We start from the raw sequence: 19853 nt of genomic DNA on the forward strand, positions 1-19853 counted from the left end.
GTAATAGTGTAGAAAGGTATCTGTGTTGTTAGTTGTTATCAGATGGACAATGGCGGGTCCACCTAGGAATTCATATCTGGCTCGGGATGCGCATTACCCTCTTAGTCGGTTATTGAAAAATGCTAACATCTTGATCTGTGATTTATGGTTGAACAGGGGGAACCGGTGAACCGGTTTCTGGCTATTTCTATAGACGTTTCATAGTTTCAAGTCTTTCAATTAAGTCTTTTTCTCAGACTTTTCCCAGATCATTTGTCTGACTCCATGAAATCGACAAGTCCGATTCGAAATCCCAGCAGTATTTAGAAGGAATTTAGATCTTCTGCAAGTATATCTGAAAATAGATTACCTGTTTCCTGTATGGCAGCTACCATCTTAAAGACTTAATCAAAAGATTTTGTTGCTTGCTGGGGATGGTGCTATGATGAATGAATTGCCTTTTTGAGCTGAAATGGTTAGCCCCACGAGTTCATCCACAATCCTGGCTACTTCTTGTCCACACACCATCCTAATCAGTAGGAAACAGTTTTTAGGTCTCGCCTGACCCAGCGCATGCGCTCGTTTGGCGAGACTTATTGAGAGGGCTCCAAAAAGTGCTACCAGGCCAGCCTAGAGCTACAGTGCATGAGCGCGGGCGCCGCGCTTTACCGCGATTACTTTCACTTTCGCGGCCGCTTTGCATAGCCAATAGGTCTCGCTTTTGGGACCTTATAAGTATTTAGTTATGCAACTGTTGCATGGCTAAACACTTATAAGGTCCCAAAGGCGAGACCTATTGGCTATGCCAATGCTTGTTTTGTTTGTTGATGGGCCTATTCCCCCTACGTTGCCTTTTACTAGAACATTACTTTGTTCATACGCTTCATTGAGACGCATGTTTAAAAACCAACATCTTTTTTTATTAACCATTAACTTAACTTTTGTAAAAACTCTTTAAAGATATCAAGGTGTTTTTTCCTTTTTTTTGTGTGAAGAGATCTTGTCTCTCAGGTGAACAGCAACACACAGCGATTATGAGGCTTGTCAAGGGCATGAAACAACCAATGAAGTTTAGACGAACATTGTATGTAAGGACTACATTCTCACTCCATGACAGTTGTATTGCAAGTGAATATTTCCAGTTGTGTGACTCACATAAGGTTTCAGAATTCTAGCCAAAGGTGGGTGTTCTTTCTCTTGAGTCATTGAACAGTCTTCCTCCGAAAAACGGGTCAGGTTGACTTGCACTCTCACTGTAGTACTCTTCGTCAGCTTCCTGCATAAGCCTCAAAGGCACAAGGACGATTTTTATCTGTAGTTTCACACTCTGCAGCCATATTACTAGTTGCATAATCTGCAGGACGTGCTTGTTTCTCAGTATTTTTTTTGTCAAAAACTCTGTTTCTCCCAGTCCGCATCTGACCGTCCTTGTAGGTGGATACACTATCGCCGTCCTCTAATTTAAAATTTCTCTTCATAGTTTAATCCCAGACAGTCAACTTCCAATTAACAGTTCATATGCGTACAGGTCCCTCCAATTCCATTGTTCTTGAACCTGGAGCCTTGTTAAATGTGTAACAAAACAGAACCATTGTTCCCATGTACTTATTTGAATACGGTCATAAAGATGCCAAAAATGAATCCTACATTTATCTCCTCGGTTAGTACAAGCGTTGCAACCTGCAGTTGGCCAATAAATCCACAAATCATGGTCCTTTTCAGATATTTTTCTTTATGAGCCAAGCAGGGAATTCCTTACTTCTGTATTTTAGCGCTACTTTGCGATACAGCAGTGGCTCATATCGAAACGGTTTTATGTAGAGAATTGAAAACACCCACACCTCATAATTATGTGAAGTCCTGAATTGTTGACGATTGACACTCTACTTGGGATTTGCATTATTTTATTTAAACGGAAATATGACCGTAAGAAAAGGAGGTTATGGCGCCAATGATTTGTTGAGAAAGCTGCTTACGATTACAATTATTCTGCCTGCATGTCTGTGCAGTAGTTTATGAGATACACCAGAGGACTATACACAAATTTATTCTGCACACAAACCACACGTTTCGGTGATGCCTTTATTGATAAAGGCATCGCCGAAACGTGTTTGTGTGCATCGTCCATTCGCTTTGATTTACAGACGGCTGCCGCCGTCGCAGGCATATATATATATATATATATATATATATATATATATATATATATATATATATATATATATATATATATATATATATATATATATAATATATACCACCAGACACCTTCCCTTTACGAAAGGAGCAAGCCCACACAGGTTCACAGGGGTTTTCCTCTTTTAATTCAGTATCTCAAGTGCGGCATGACCGGTTTCGGCTCCATTGCCTTTATCAAATGCCTCCATCACTGTTTTAACTAACACTGTCCACTTTAAATGTAGAGTGCCCCGCTTCGATTGGTGCAGACACTCTAGCAGGTAGGAAAGTCTCCCGAACTCGGTGCTCCGAGCTCTCGCGCTGCAGGTACACTCACGTAAGTACTCTCCCCAGTGGGCGGTTCCTGCAGCTTCGCCTCACCTGCCTGGATGTCATCGTGGAGAAATTAAGGAAGCCCTGGATCCTTCATTCAACCGCCATTAACCCACAAGATGCCCAAACACACTGTCCTTAAGTGAGTATATGCGTTGTTCGTGAAGTCACAAACGGATTAAAATCGGCATAATCCTTTGATGGTTGGCGGCGGTTCGGCGTTCCCCAAGAACGTTGAGAATGACCAAAGTTTTGCCACTGCTGCCGCCGAACTGCTTCAGAATGGGGGCTTTGAGGTGCGCGTGGCCACACACCAACATGTAATCACTGTGTAGCAACAGTTAGATCAGGGTTTCCATAGGAAGAAAGATTTTTGTTTCGCTAAAAACTTTTGCTCCTCCACAAAACTTTCCACCAAAAATTAATCCTCCTCATCTTCTGGCTGGAATGCTTCGGCGTGTCCGTCAGGTTGGGGCCCAAGAAAAAAAAAAAAGGCGGGGGGGGGGGGGTCCCAAAGTGTTTTTTTCTTCTTTTTTTTCCCCCCATGTTGATTCCTGTAGGAAGTTTCGATTGCGGCTATGGAAAAATACAACTGAACAGAATTTGACAAAAAGTTGAAACTTTACTCAAACAGGATTTTGTGATTTGGTGTAATTCTGTTCAGCCATTTTCGAGAAATTTGTGTTTAAAGAGGTGCTTGAGGTGGGCTTGAAAGGTGGAAAAAAACAAAATAGGAATATCGGGTCGGTTAATCCCATGGGGCTATAATTTTAAATACTGGGGCCTTCTGATTGGCTCGGGGAGCTTTATCTCCTTTGAGCCTTTTTCAGTGCTGCGGGGCAGCAAACAAATAACAGTGGGTAGATGTGAGGAGCAGGGGCAGCAAGCTTGCAGAGGGTAGGCACAAGGTGCACAGGCAGCACCCACGGACAACGGATATGTAAAACATTTTTTTGTTTTGTTGAAGTTTTATATAGCGTGAAATTGACCCAATTGGAGAGCACACTACATGACCACTTTTTACATTATACAAGCTCAGTAATTTTTTTAGACATAAGGAAATTAAGTGATTTGCCCAAGGACACATGACATTGAGCCTACGCCGAGACGCTAAAGTGGTTCCCCAGGTTCGAAGTTAGCAGCTCTGGCAGTAATGCCACAGCCTCACCCTGGATGGTAGGTGAGAGAAGCATGAGCAACATATGTACCACAGAAGGTAGGTGGGAGTGGCAGGGGCGTCACAAGGATAATGGAGGGTCAGCGGGAGTGGCGGGTATAGCACGCAGACCATGAAGGGTAGGTAGGGGGAACAGGAGCAGCAGGCTGACAACTGAGGCTAGGTGGGAGGGGCTTAGGCAGCACATACACAATGTAGGGTAGGCCGGAGATCAGGGACAGCACACACACTGGAAGGTAGACACGTAGAGCAGGGACATCAAGCTTACCACGGAGTCGTTGGGTTGGGTTTGGGTAGGACAAAGGCAATGGAAGGTACGTGGGAGGGGCAGCACATAAACAATATAATGTAAATGGATGGAACAGGAGCAGCAAGCTGACAACAGCAGGCAAAAAGGGCTGGGGTAGCAGTGTTCACCTGCAGGGGAAATGAGCAAAGGCCATGTTGCCAAACCCCGCCGCTGCACATGGCTGAAGGTTGTGCCTAGCGTGGCGTTTGCTGTCCCTGGGGATTGGGCTTGGCCCAACCTGTTGCTGCGCATAACCGAAGTCCTTGTGCAGTGGGGTCCTTGTGCAGTGGGATTAGTGGGGTTACTGGCCGGATACTGGCTGGACAAAGACATTTATTTTATTAAAAGAAATGTATTTTGAGGTACGCTAATATGATGTTGCCCAGATATAGGGGTAATATCTTTATTTTTAAATTTTTTTTACTCCAAACATTTCCTGACAAAGCAGAGGTTAAAGTGATGTTGTAGCTGGGTATTATGAGATAAAAAAAAACGCTGATTCGCCAGATATAGATTAGTGAGCTAACTAGAACTTGCACCCCCACAATGCTCTGCTTATGACCTCGCATATGACATCACTGATGACATGTTAAATGACATCTCAAATCACAATATTGATGACAAAATTGATGATTTTCAGTGTTTGTGTTTTAAAAAATAGGTTTTGAAATTGGATAAAAACGAACTATGTAATTGTATCTTTTTTTCTAGAGAATATATATATTTGTATTCTTACACCGATATAAATGCAGAATGTGTTTGTGTGTGTATATGTGTATGTATGTCTGTCTTTGTTGAAAATGTCCCGTTTATCAACCTTGAGGTTCCATCAATCTAATGCTCACCGTAGATGCCTCTTGTTGGAACATCTGGTTCTTCTACTGTGTTGCCCTCGTACATTCTCCATTGAATGTCCTTTCTAGTTCCTTTGGCATCTAGCTAGAAAATCCCCAATCCTATTCTTAGGTGAGCTTAAAAATGGAGTAACGCTGTGGCCATAGGTTAAGAGTTCCAGAGGTGAAGCATTGACTCAAGCAGGGGCATAACATGTATTGTTCCGAGTGTCCCTAGGTAGCGGTAGTAGATGTATCGAGGCCGTTCTCCTTATGCCTCTAGGCTTAAGCTACACTTTACTGATAAGCCATTAAAACTGAATGTTTGGGATGGAAATTGGATCCATCTCACTCTAGCATATAAAATAGCAGATTCTCACGTCTCCACCCCACTGCAGCCGTGCAACTGACAACAATTTCCTTAAGTCTTGTTAAAGAATACTTCAGGTGTCTCTTTACTTTCTAGTAAGATGACCTTCCATGGGAGGTGAATAGTTGGCTGTCATGGACTCTCCATACCTCGAACAATCATTCTCACATTAGTTCATGGACAGTAGTTATTTCTTGGCACCAGCACTACTGGACTCTGTTCTTCACCCTTCTCCAGTTTCTCACGTAAAGAGCACAGACCTCAGACTTACACCATTGCAACTGAACGCAGTAATAGGCTAGTCTCCATCTGGAATTGGGTCAACAGTGACCAGGCATACAATAAAGATGAGCTGCTGACCACTTTACTCTTTGAACTGTAACACAACCAGGCTATACTTGACTGAGCCCCAATCAGGGCGAAACTGGTCTTGGGATGCTTGTGTTCTGGGCCGGGAGGACCAGGTCTGGTAGTTAGTTAGGGCTGGTCGCTCCCATTGGAGCAGGGTCAAGACTGATTTGTATATGGCTAGGTTCAAACTGAGGTGGCATGGTGGAAAAAGAACAATGGTACCCCAAGCGATTGCCAATAATTAGATTTATTGCAAGCATTCCTTCCATCCCCTTCTGTGTGTTTGATGCTAAGTAACAGCACCAGAAGTCTTGTGTGAAACAACTCGATCAGTGTTATTTCCTCTTAGTCACACGAGCACCGCTGTCTGCCATGGCAATATGAAAGCAGTAGTGGGAAGGATCATAAAACACCACTTTTTATTAGGTTCCTGGCATAGGTGGTGTTCCTGAACCCAGGAATAGATTTTGGTTGCGATTCTCTGAACCACTTTTAGGGGCAAGGGATGCTGGCTGAGAGTTTGAGACTTCTCTGTATGTTCTCGATGGAGTTTAACGCCATAACAAGCTCGATGTTCTTAGCTCCATTTGAAATAAAACGCTATACAATCTGCGAGATCTGCGCTTGCTTGCCACGCGCAGATACGGTTTAATGTTCCACTATACTATTACATTACTTCTAGATTAATGAGTTCCAGGAACTGGCTGTAGCCTTCTGTAGTGTGGTGTTTACGGAGTGAATTATTTAACTTCTTGGGTAAAGTCGCAATATTCTTCTTTCCAACACCTTTTTTTCCTTTGTTGACATTATAGTCTCCAACCTTGGTTGGCTTTCCTCCAATAAACAAGTCTAATTCCATCATGAGCTTGGCATGTTGAGATAATGCTTGTTGCAACAGTTCCTTTTACCCTCCAGATAACCGGCAGGCTTGTTTGTTTTGCTTGTTGGTCGGAGACGCTGTGAACGTAGCGAAACGCAACAAACTATATTTGGATTTTGTGAAAAGTACAGCTTCAGTAAGCCCAGTGCACTTCTTGCATGAGCAGATGAAAGCGAGTGGTGATCCGAGTGCCTATATCTGATTCCTTAGGGTACAGAGCAACACTGCCAATTTGGCAAGATTCATAATTAAAAAAGCATTGGCACAGCCAATAGCCCTCGCATTCTGGACCTATTAACTTTGCCATTTGCCTGTACTGCAAACCATCAGTAGAAAAAGAATGAATAAGATGCATCATGTTATAGGCACAGACATACATCACCAGGCTTGCTGAAGCCTACAGAAAGACGTAGCTGGCACTTTTTTTTCTTTTTAAATTGAGTGATCTAAGATGGCCGATGCCACTTATTTTGCTAAATTAAAAAAAAAAAAACGAAATGTGCAAAAGTGGTTTTGTTGGCGCCTGAGCACTCTGCAGGAAATGGCAGTTGCTGATGGGCCCTCCAAAGAGTGCAGTGAAAAAAATGGAATTGCCTGCGAGAGGCGGTGGAGCTACAGAGAAGCTGGTGGGGTAAGCAGTAGATTTGTGGAGGGAGATAAAATAAAACTAAAGCTGGGTTAGAGGGAAAAGGGGCCTATCAGCAAACAAACTACAGAGCAACAAAGAGCATGGAGGATAAGCAGATAAGAGAGCATCCGTGAGGGAGAGGGCAATTCAGGGTAGAGGAGAAGGGAGAGAGCGTGAAAACACAGGCAAAAGTAGTTCCCTAATTGTGAGCCGTAGAAAAATGCAAGACCTCAAATCTGATGGATGGTAAAAAGGCTTGGTTCTGATGCTCCGTCCATCACCACCCCCTTTTGTACCGCTTTGTTCGCCATAAGTTGGCAGGGTATGCTCAGACGTGAGTCCCTTGCTCACTTTGCCACTGGATTCAAGCAAGCCTGACTGAAGACGGCTGAAATGCCAGAAACCGGTCCTAGGAAGCTTGTTTCCGGTCCAGGGAAGGCATGGCTTGGCAGTTCGGGCTGGACTGTTCCCATGAGGCACAGGGTCAGACTGATTTGCATATGGCCATGTCTGAACTGGGGTGGCAGAGTGGGCTAAAGAACGGTGATGGATCAAACCCAGATCAGTTGACTGGGTGTGAGTGTTTGATTGGTTCTGATGCTCCGTCCATCACCACCCCCTTTTGTACTGGTAAAAAGGCTATGCCATCAACTTGTAAGAGGCAATACTACAGGGGAGGTATATACAGAACAAGGGTGGGACAAGTCATCGAATGAGAAGCAGCCAATGAGTGACAGTAAAGTCATCCAATGGTAAGCACTGGGTGGGCTCTAAGCTCGCTAAGTTTTAGGTAAGCACTCAATAGGACTTTCGCACACAGACAGCTTCTGCTGCTCTGGCAGGAGTGACTAGAAAAAACTGGCCTAAAAACAACTGACAGCCCTTTTCCATACTGTTGCACCATCTTGAGGCATTTGCCATCCCTCTTTACCCTGTCTGTCCATATTATGGACTCCTCTGTTTTACGGGCTTTCTATAATTCTGCCTGTATTGTCATTTTATGAACAGATGCTTTGCATTTTAATGCTTACTTGGATTTCACATGAACCAACTTGAGCATGGGCAAGTGAGCAGAGCCATACGACCTTTGCACTGAACGCACTATTGTGAACTAGCGCCACAGCAGCTGTGGTATAGTATTGAAGTTCTTTATGGTTATTGTGGACACCTGCACTGGATAAACATCCCTTGTGTACTGGGTCTTGTACCTTTGTGTTTCATTCTCAGGTTTGTTCACAACCATCTGTAGTGAGGTTCATAACTTGAAGGTTGTCATCTTGGGCGTGAGGACACATTTTTTCTTCTCTGGCCTCTCATGGACTCTGCCAATTGAGTTTTTGTTTTGTTTCGAAACCAGAAACTGATTAACAAATGCAGTGAAGGAATATTTCATGTTTTTCCAAAGATTTCCCATTTAGTAAGGCTGCTATTTGACGTTGTCCTTATTGTTTAGTGGTTTGACCAATCCCTTGTGGCTTGTGCTGCTATGAGCTATGCTGTAGTTACTTAATAGAATAATCTATGCATCTTTAGCATTACTGATTGAGGCCTGAAGGACCCGCATATCCGATGGATTGGCAAAGGGTCAGCAAATTCTTTATGTTCAATTCGTATGACCAGGATTGGGAATCACTGTGTTTCATTTAAATCTCCCAGGGGGTTGACATAAAGAGTCCTCCTGCATCAATCGGGGATTTATAGAGCGCACTACTCACCCGTGAGGGTTGCAAGGAGCTGGGGGGGTGAGGTACCAGCAGCTCCGTGGTCTTCCGAAGAACCAGGTCTTGAGATCTTATCTGAATAGGTGCAGTGTCGGACTTCGTCTGATGTGGAGGGGGGAGTTTGTTCCAGGTCTTGGCCACGATGTAGGAGAAGGCTCTGCCACTCGTTGTAAGCCTGTGGATGTGGGCTTACTGTGGCTAGGACTAGGTTGGTGGAGCAGAGGTTTGTCTTAGGAGTATGGAAGGAGATTGTTTCGTTGAGGTATTGAGGTCCGGTGTTATGGAGAGCTTTGTAGGCATGTGTGAGCAGTTTGAAGGTTATTCTTTGACAAGCAGCCAGTGGAGGTCATAGAGGTGATGGGTGATGGGGTCATGTCGGGTGATGTTGAGGATGAGTCTGGCTGCAGCCTTCTGGACGGTCTGGAGTTTACGGAGGAGTGTTTTGTGGATTTCGGCGTAGAGCGCGTTTCCGTAGTCCAGTCTGCTGATGATGAGTGCATGTATCCCTAAAGAAGCTGTAAGTGTTACCACTTCCTTGAGGCCTGGATTCCTTCTCTCAAATCCAACATCCACCTCCGTTCTAAATAAGTCTTTGAAGTGGCACAGCTGTACGCCTTCCTTTGAAAGGTGGGAGTAAGAAATGTCCTGAAGGCTGGTAGATTGGACTATGTTCTACATCTCTTGTCTTGTGCTCCATCGTGTGCTTCCACTCACCCCCTCTCTTCCCCCAAGTATGGAACATGCTGGAACTCTAAGCACCCACTTTAATACCCACCTCTGTTTTCCTTTAATTGCTGCTTTTTCCATGTTTTGCTTAAAATTAAATCAATTTTTTCATTATTGCTTTTTAAAATTTTTGTGACTTGTTATATGGTTTATGTAATATTTGCAGACGTCTTGGTCAGAAGTGCTCTACAAGTTGGAGAAGAAGGTCCTTGGAATTAATCCAAGACCCCCCCTCTCCTGCCCAATCACCTTCTGTTGCTTTTTCATCTAAACACTGCATAGGAGGACCTTTAGCCGTCGTTCTGCTCTTTTTGGAAGCACACACTTGTGCTTGTGGCGGCATCCAGCTTGCGGGAGCGTGCAGCGGCGCGCCACAAGCACAAGTGCAGTGCTTCCAAAAAGAGCAGACTGCGCGTGCATGCACGCACCACTCCCGGCCTTGTTAGGTCTCGCCTAGGCCAATCGCGGCACCCACACTTTACTTTGGTAATGCGCGGGTGCGCGATTGCTGCAAAAGTAAAGAAATAGAAAAAACATCTATTTCTTTACTTTTGCTGCAATCGCGGCACCCGCGCTTACTTAGCAATCGTGCATTGCGATCTAACACATCAGCGGATTAAGCCCAAATGTGAGCTTTCTTCAAGAAACCTACCCATATAAAGTTTCTGTGTTTGCACACATTATACACTTGCATTTTCATTTAAACACTTAAGTTTGGCATGCAGATGGCTTCAAAATGAAATTGTCATGATGACAATGGTGAGTAAGCATGCTCACCTATATTATGTACATCCTTTCATCAACTTTGGTTCTTATTTCCATAGTCCCCCTCAATGGACAGAATTTATCACAGCAAGTCTGTCTATTTGGTGTAAAAATCCCTTTCAATGCTGCTCCTTAAGAAATAGGTCCTTAACTTACTGTTTATGATTGTACGCGTCGGTGCCTGTCTGCTGCTAAGTAGACAAGTCCTTTTTGCACTTGTCTGTACTTGGATTCCAAGTCGATATAAACACCCTGCTTCCTCGAGAGGGCTGATAAGTGACTGTCAGTTCTTTGATTTATATGATTAGACCAAGATCCAACTTTGAGCTTTGCATGCCAGTTGTTCTGTTTTAGTGGCCCAGTGCTAGGGTTTTGCATATATAATCCATTTATAGCTGTCACTTTTGCCATGTGTAAGGACAAAAGTCCCCTAAAGACCTATGCAGCTGTGCCTTCCCATGCATCTTACTGCTTTCACTAAATATTCACCTGCCTTTATGCTTTTTTGGCAAATTGTTTCAGTGCCTCTGATTTTCAGTAATCCATCAGACTTCAAGTTGGTTCTCAATTGACCTTGCCCACCTTTAGTCTCAAAGGGGTAGTTCGTATTGGACCCAGACTGTACGAGCCATAGTTTGTGGCAGCATATTGAGTTTTTTGGGTGCATAGTTGCTCCGTGGAGAGATACCTACTGGCCTCCCCATGTAATTAAGCTTGTAGCCATGGGGCAGATGTGGGCTGGGTCGTTTTTATTATATTTATTTTTTGGCAGAGTTTTATATAGCGCGAACTTGACCCGAATCCAACCAGGTATCAGAGTGCTTTACATAGCACCAGTTACGTTACATGAGGACACACATTCATTTTATTTTTTTTGTTAGGCACGGGGAGATTAAGTGATTTGCCCAGAATCACAGAATGTTTAGCGTCGTTACCGAGACTTGAACCCAGTTCCCCCAGGTCCGAGGTTGAGCGCCCTAACCGTTATGTCAACTCATCTCCCCAATTTTTTGTGTGTGATATTCACGAATGTTATAATATTTATTGCAGTTACCAGGACGCTTGCTCTTGAAAAATGGTTTGTGAACATTACTAATGCAGCTTTCATTAGGGTTAGCTATAGCTGATCGTGAAAGTATACTTTCATAAGAATGGTGGCTCCAAGGTCCAGACCAGATACTGCCAGGGGTCATCCTCCATCCCCTATGTATTCTTCCTGTGCTGTTCTTTGTTTTCCAGGACTTCCTTGACAGTATACACACAATTTCTTGCTATAGCATCCCCCTAGAAGGTGCCATCTGGACATAGAAGTGGACTTCTGGATTGAATTCTGGGGACATTACCTTCCCAGGTTACTTTCAAAGGATGGCAACTGTGCCCTTGCCTTATTGGTTAGATCTTTCTGAACTTAAGGAATGTCTCAAAGTGCAGATGAGCTAATTGATGAGTGACTGCTCAGCGAACACACTTCTTCTCTGTGCCCATTTTTATTGTTTCTCTTCTTTATTAGAGCCTGTTTTTGTTGTAGGCCAGTACCCTGTTGGCTTGCATGTTAGCCAGATCAGAAGAGTCCTGTGCGACCGAAAGAACCCTTCATGTGTCTATGCTCCACTAAGTTGTCTCTTGGTGAGACAGATGTCTAATGTCCTTGGTCAGTGGGGCTTCACTGGAGTATGGAGCCACTTATCTGGAGCTTAAAGGCCCCTTGCCAGCAAGATTTACCCATTAACCCTAAACCCATAAGAAAGGCATATGATCCTGGAGTCAGTGTACTCCCTCACGCCTCAAAGTATACTTCAAGATATTGCCTCCCTTGTATGTTCTTCATTAGGTGCGTTTTCAATCGTTTGCAAATACCAAGAACAAGGCAAGAACATAGCAAAAGCAATGGCAACCATTAGGGTCGCAAACAGTGAACTTTCCAGACAAGTAACAAAGTTACCGTTTTGGCAGGAGGATTGCAGCTCTTCCATTTTGTGGTAGGCGGATTCCGGTCTGCTAGTCATTGTGTTCGTACATTATTTGAGAGTATTGTTAACCTTTGTTCGTACATTATTTGAGAGTATTGTTAACCTTTTTAGGTGGTTCTATAATTGCATTGTTATGGTGTTGTGCTTTTAGTTGCAGGATTGTTCAGATGTTCCTAATTGTATGGTGATCGTAAACACCATGAAGTGTGTTTATACACATGTCCTAGTTTTACTGTTGTAATGTTTTCACCATTGTTTTACTGTGCACTGTTGTGTACGTCCGATATTTTGACTTGCCTTTTATGCTGTTATTATATTCATGTATTCTGGAGTTACTAAAGTGTTTTGCATCTGTAACATTTGCTGGATAGAGCCAATGAAGACAGGTCTCACATTCACATGAGTTTAAGTTATAGCATTGTAACTGGCAATGCCTTTTTTTTATTTGTGTTTGAAAAACCAAAACCTAATTCAAATGCATTGTCATTTGCAATGCAAATGGCTCAAACTCGTGTAAATGCGAGACCTATTGCATTGCAAGTGCTTGTTTTTCTATTTTTCCCTTGAGGAATGAACTCTAGAACATAATAAAGAGCTTTGCTTTTTTCCCTTACACACAAATCCTCATATACCCACAAAGCAGATATTTTTCTTTTTTGAGCAGTGGTGTAAGGCAACTACAAAACTGTTGCCAGATGGATTCTTTAGTGACAAATAACGTGTTCCTGGAGTTGCCAAACCAACACAACTTGGTCTAAAGCACGTCCACTGTTTTCCTCCGACATCTTCAAGGCTGCTACGGGGACATGGCCGAGGGCTTCATGAAATCACGTTTATTGTGCAGCCCTTCAGGTAGCAGGATGGGCACTTGTACATGCTCGACGGAAATAAGGATGTGGAAGAGAAATTCTGTTTCTGGCAGTCTGTGCACAGAATGGACTTGCTGACTATTAACTCTTTCACTCTCCATATGGATGTGCATTGGAAGGAATCGCAGAGTGGGCTACTTGGTATTTGACGTGCCCTTGCTTATCACCCCTCTCCCCATCGTGCTTGTGTCATCTTTTGAAGAGAGACCCCCTCAGGGAGGCTCAAGGACCGTAATGTTTGGTCATTTTAGGTGTGGCTCACTGTGCAACAGTCTTCATTACCCATCATTGCCAATTCTTAAAACAAGCATTTACAATGCAACGGTCTCGGCATTGCTCAAGTTAGAGCTATTGGCATTGCTCATGACATTATTTTTGTTTATGTTTTTGTTTTTAAAACGTTTAACCTCTTCTGTGGCCATGACGAGAGAGTCTCGTCATGGAGCACGGTCGCGCTGTGCCCATGACGAGACTATCTCGTCATGAACCCCACCCACTAATGAAACGCCCGGCACAGGAGGGGGAAAGGGCGTGGCACCGAAGGGGTTAAAGAAACGGCATTGTTATTTACAATGTCCATAGCTACAATGTCAAGGTCCTAGCATCCATGCCACAATTTCCCAAGGGTTTGCTTACATGCCAGACATTTTAAATCCAGATGCCATGCAGGTGCCCAAACAGATGAGTTTCCACTACTCTTCAATAAGAAAGCACATTCAAAGATAACAACGGGTAAAGTTAAACCTTTCCTAAGAGTAAAATGTTAACCTGTAGGCAGCAGTATTAGACATATGTGGCATAGGAGTACTAAATTATGAGGCAAGGTTGACTAAATTGTGCAAAAAGAAAAAGCTAATTATGCAGCAGTGAGGAACCAACTTTTCCCATTAAAAACACCATACAGTGTGCTTTATATTTATTATGTTTGTATCACCTTTGGGAACAATTCCTGTAGGCATGACAGCCACTATCTTTGGAGCTGTATTTACGTCAAAAAGGCACTCCAACTTTAGAAGAGTTAAAAAGATGTTGTATGTCCTTATAAGGGTCCATGTCATGAATGCTAAAGTACCTCTTAGCAAGACACAAACATAATAAGTTGGCACAGTCCCACAGAAACTAGATGTATTTGCGCCTGCCAGAACTACCACACAAGTGTAGCACGCTAGAGGGCATCGGTAAAAGGTTTGTGTGATGAAGTGTTGGTGGCAGGCTGTGAATATTAAGGGAGTGGTTTAGGTCGAATGTACGTAGAAGAAATAAGGAGGGGGTGATTGTGTCTGCTGTAAATAGTAATTTGAGATTCTTTAGGAGAGTATAAAGACAATTGCGGTGAATGTGTGTTTCGGGATAAAACCTGTATGTTGAATGTGATGTGGCATGCCATGGGATTTATTACAGAAGCAGGTGGTGGTGTTGGGGTCCAGTTGAACAGACTGGCTGTAGGAAGGGCGGTAACTTGTTTAGGTGTTTGCAGGAGGTCTGAAGGCAAAGGTAATTATGGCATGAGGTTATTTTTCCTATATGAAGGAAGATGTGTGTGGGGCAGAGGGATTAAAAAACACGAGACACAGCCCCGGAACAATACAACAGCAGCCAGATATTTGCGAGTGGAGAGGACAGACCACATAGGAGGCAGGGTGCCATCAAATGGTGGTAAAGAATTCACAGGGGCGAGGGAAAGTATTTTGTGGGTGCGAGAAAGTAGAGATGGGCGTGGGTGGTTTTGGAAGATGGGGCAGCACATTGTGCATTCATTGCCTGTTGTGGTGAGTGGGAGGACTGCCCTGCGGAAATAGGTAGGGTAGCAAGCAGTGTGAATCGTCTCTGCTGCAGCAAGAACGTGTAAGAACTGTGCAGGAGGACAGATTTTGCTGGGGAGCGGGCAAGGGAGTAGCTGAAAGCCTATCCCTGCAGAGGAGAGGAGGTGGCACGGGGAGGGCAGAAGGCACGAGTCGAGCCTCTCTGGCGCTGGGGCGGACCTCCTCACCACGCGCACAATAGCGCAGAGTTTGTGAAAGAAGCGGCGGCCGCCGGAACTCCTCACTCATGGAAGGTGGTGGGGGGAGGAATGGGCGAGCATACACCCCTCGGTGGACGGATTTGACTCTAGGTGTGGCGGGACTGGCCTCACCTGGTGTGGAGCGACTGGCCTCACCTGGGAGGGGAGCTGTTGCTGGGCTGGCCGGCGATGTTTCCACTGAGTGAGCTGGAGCCGTGGAAGAGGAACCACCTGGTCCATAGTCTCAGGTGAGCAGCGTGTTTCTAATGACTCTGCACGTCACGCCAATCGATCACGCGCGCGCACTTTCGCACATCCTCTCTCAGGGGACCATTTCAGGGACACACATTCGCATAAAGTACAGTCTTGTATCCGTGCGATTCGGATACGGCTCCTAAGTTAACCTGTTTTAGAAAGTCAGTAACTTCAAATTTTGAAGATTTTCTAAGAATTAACGTGTCTTGTGGAAGGATATCACGTTGCAGGCCATAGCACCATAGAACTTTTTTAAGTTGGATACAGGTGGCAGTGAGAGTAATGCTTCTACGCGTGGATGGTCAGCTTTAGAAAACAAAACAAAAAATGGGCATTATACAAACATAGACGCAGGACTACAATTTTTTACGGACCGAGGAGCACAGAAAGACTAGCAGAAAGCCAGGGCTGCCGACTTTGGAACTCGTGAATTAGATTCCAGTATCTGCGTCGACTGAACATCCTGTAATTTGGGGTAAATTACTTGCTGCCAAAAAAAACACATGCAACCTTTGTAACTGCTGCTCGTGTAAATGCCTTCGGGTCGAGTTTTTGCTATTCAAAACTGCAAACAGAATAAAACAAGTGAGTGCTTTTACTTGAAAGGGGCCTTGAAACGCCGAGCAGCAAGGAAGAGGCGACCACACATCCCGCTCCGATAAAATGGACGAATCTTCCGACGCTAAAAACAAAAACAAACACGCCCACCACGTGTGAAAGGGGCGGGGCTTCAAAAAAGCGAAAGAATCGAAAAAACACGCCCACGAATCCGAAAAAGACGGGGCTTGTTTGGAGAGACAAAGCTCTTCTCCAATGGCTGACCAGCATTTAGGAGGCCAGCCAATGGAGAAGAGGGAAAAAAAGGGGCGAGTTAAAGCCCAACTCCAAAACGTTAAATCTCGCGTGCGAGACTGCGCAAGCGCAGCCTTCGCTAGCCGAGACCTAATAAATACACAGAGTGGGCTTTGGCTCTCACGGAGGAGTATTTTTCTCTCACCTCTTGCTATTGTCATCCTATCGAATGCTAGTATTGCAATCCATGAGGGATTATTTTACATCTCAAAAGTACCTTGAATGATTACACATAAAACAATTTTATTTAATTATGTATTGTATATGTCGCAACCATTTTTGTTTTTTTTCACTGCAGCAGGCTTTTTAAAATGGTGTAGATGGGACTGAAAATGCAAGGCAGACCTATTAGTTTTGACAATGTTTGTATTTGCAAGCTGTTATTCTCAGCACACCCCTGCTACTTTACACCAATTTACATTTCCAGTAATTTCCTTGCCTCTGCTGCATCATGGCTCATTACATAGTCTCTGGTGGCTAGTCTTAAAGTTGAAAGGAAAGGTCCGTACATGGTCAAAATAAGGGGTAACAGTGATTTTAAATTTAAAAAAGGATTCAATGGGTTCCCACTCACCACCGCGAGGCAGTGTAATGTCCTCAATGGAAGGTATAGAGCGAAGGGAGAGCAATCTATTTTGCTTTGATTCCACTATCCTCTGCTTTTTAGCCCTGGTATTAAATACTAAATAGTACTTTGAACCCCGAGGAGACGGCGTACCTAGGAAAGCAAATCTTTGAACCCTGCAGTGCACCTCTTCTTCCTCTTGGTATATCTGGATCATGCCTGTCTGGTATGTGTTGCTACCAAACAGAAATAGTTCATTTTATTTGGGCTCAATTTCTGGGCAGGTGCATTGGGAAAAGATACCTACTCACTATATTCTGAGCTAGCCTCTTGGTACCAGTAGGCAATATCAATTGTGTCTTGTCTCAGTGTAAGAGCAGTTTCTCTATAGTAGGATGACATCTGTAGGTGTGTCATGCACTGCAGCCCTCTGCACTGTACGCTCACACCTTTTTTGTTACATACACTGTGGTATGTGAAGGGGTAAATCGAACGCAGGCCTGCTGTCCATGTAGAAGGTGAGAATTTCACAGGTGAAAAAAACCAGAGCTTTTATATGTCCTGCCTAGGAACTGTATATTTAAAGTGCAGTTTCATTTGTAACCTTGACCGGTTGAATGCGATTTTGTTTTTCAGAATCATGTAGCATGCCATGATGCCCTTGAGACGGCCGCTCGGGCAGAAGGTCTTCCTCTGGATATTTCTGTGGAATCCCAGCTAAGGATACTGGATGAAGGGACCAACAAGGGAAAATACCACCATGGTTTTAGCCTTCTAAAACCAATACGGACCACTTCCAAGTAAGCTAGGCAGATGGGGAATGCAGCATTTAGTTTACTGATGGACTTTATTCTGGAATGTAAAGGAGGAATATTGTAATACAGAAGTTCCTTTTACTACGGATGTACATTAGGATTTCTCTGAAAGCCTCCCTTTGCAGGGAGACTCAACTGAATGTTCTAGGAAAAGAATACACATGGTGTATGCCATTATTTTCATTTGTGACGTCTGTGCTTTAGTAAGTTAGGTCACCCTAAGTGTTGGGCTTTCTATTCAAAGCTTCCTTCAGTAATGTGGAGTGAGTGGGCTCCTGATTGGTATCTATAATCCGGCAGAGCATTGTGATTTCACACTAATGGTAACATTGCATTTTTAGATCAAGCACACCCCTGCATTTGAGAACCTTTCCCAACTTCCACTTGGAATGGTAGGGATAGCCTGGGTGGAAACAAATCTGTGTTTTGTGTTAATTATGTGGATGAAACTTGCACCTTGGGTCCCTAATTTGGCCACCGGGTTCACAGTTTACGTCCTTACCTAGAATTACTATGCCTCATAGCCTGGTCAAAAATAGGAGTTTTTTGCATGTGCAGTGTTTTATTATTAGTAGAGTATGAAATAGCATAAGTGTTATGTGTATATCACCATCTAAATAAGTTTGTTCTTAGTCCAGGGTTTTTATTCATTGCTTTACACCAAGTTTTTATACTGTATGCTAAGCGGTGAACTATTGTAATATTTATGTTGGAGACCTTGCATACAAAGCAATGATTACTGAACAATGCTCTTTGACAAGCAGACTCTGTGTTCCAGTCTTTTGGATTGGCAGAGTACTTTGTTGCCTTCAATCTGCCAGATATTCACGATGAACAAAGAGCTTAGATTGGATATGAGAGATCATGTACCCTTTGCCTGCGGGAAAGACTGGAATAGCTAACTTGAATAAGAGCCAAGACTGCAGTTCTTCGGGCTTCTTTCAACCCTGGGATATTTATTTTGTGGGAGTGGCCTATTCCTGCTGCACGCTGGTTCAGAGCAGTGAATCTAATACCATCTCCTAGGTCCTTGCATCATACACCAAAGCATACATTGGCTTGTGCCTAAAGCAAATTGTTTGTTTTGCTGTAGTGGTGCAGTAGAACCATTGGTTGGAAAACTATTGTGTTATAAATAGGACTATGAGCTAAAAGCAGAAGTTTTACTTTAGTTTCCCAGTAACATGGAGCACTTCCATTGCGATACAAGCATTACTGTGTGCTCTGAGACCTTTCCCCACCTCCTCTCTTCCTTTCTCTACCCAGTGATATAGAACTGGCTGGATTCCCACCCCCATCCACCTGGTACCCAGGAGTTATCTCCTTCTCTCATTTTATACCCCTCTTGGCCTCAAATAGATCTGTAAGTTCAACAACACAGCTCTGTAGTAACACAAGATCCAGCTTGTTTCTAGAAAGCTCAGTCAGCTACTAACAGAATATATAATTTGCAGTGCATTTCAACTCCCATCTGCCATTTCATTGGAGTCATTCAAGGTCTCCGAGATTACAAACTTAACCATAAATTCATGTAATATTTTGTTTGTGATACATTCCTATTATTAGTAACCCTCACCCTATTCTTAACATATTAAACGTTTTAGAACTGTAGTGTAATCCTTAAGCTATGCTAACCCTTTTAAGAGATGTAAAGAATTTTGAGTAAAGTAACTTTGATTTGAGCTAAAATGCTTATAAAGCACTCGGCCTAAACAGGAGGAGGTGGTGAATGGGGAGTAGGAAGGGAGTAGTAGGGAGCGCTGGAAACGAGGGTGTGGCTAAGCGTGAGGGAAAGCCATGGTTCTCTAGTGGAGGGCGGGCACCCATGTCTGATTTATGGCAGGGAGGGGGCACATCAGGAGTGAGGCGAAAGACAGGAGGCACACTGACATGGGGTGGGGAGGGAAGGGGGAGGGCCTGTATGGGCTGGAAGCTCATTCTCCCGGCTATTGGCTGGTAACTCTGTATGTGTAAAACATTCTTTGCCCGTGGAGGAAGCGGGGTTTGTACTGAGCTGTTGCTATGAAAACAATAAAAAGTGTTTCAACAAAAAAAATAAAGCACTCGGCCTAATAACTAGCCATAACTTTATATTTTATTAACTACATTTGCTTTAATAGTGAACAACAAAAGTGAGAGTTCATACCAGAGTAATTAAACCTTGTGCAGCCTTGTAAGAAAGCAGATAATTGATCGCTGGCCTAGAAGGGGAACGTTTGTGTTATAGGTAACATTTCGGCTGCCCTGAAGTCCTTAAAAGGTGTCGCTGTGTCCACAGCAATGTTAAATGGAGGT

At 43.8% G+C, this 19853-nt stretch overlaps 1 protein-coding gene across 3 annotated transcripts in view; it reads left to right on the forward strand.

Annotated features, from left to right (window-relative positions):
- ABCC5 (ATP binding cassette subfamily C member 5) overlaps window positions 1-19853 on the forward strand; it is a 343171-nt gene that overhangs the window by 80029 nt on the left and 243289 nt on the right. For all 3 annotated transcript variants that reach the window (XM_085635623.1, XM_085635619.1, XM_085635620.1), the window contains exon 3: window positions 17380-17543. In XM_085635623.1, the coding sequence (XP_085491749.1) occupies window positions 17380-17543 (164 nt within the window). The remainder of the gene's footprint in view (window positions 1-17379; window positions 17544-19853) is intronic.

Source organism: Triturus cristatus, chromosome 11 (assembly GCF_964204655.1).
Source record: "Triturus cristatus chromosome 11, aTriCri1.1, whole genome shotgun sequence".
Classification (NCBI taxonomy): domain Eukaryota; kingdom Metazoa; phylum Chordata; class Amphibia; order Caudata; family Salamandridae; genus Triturus; species Triturus cristatus.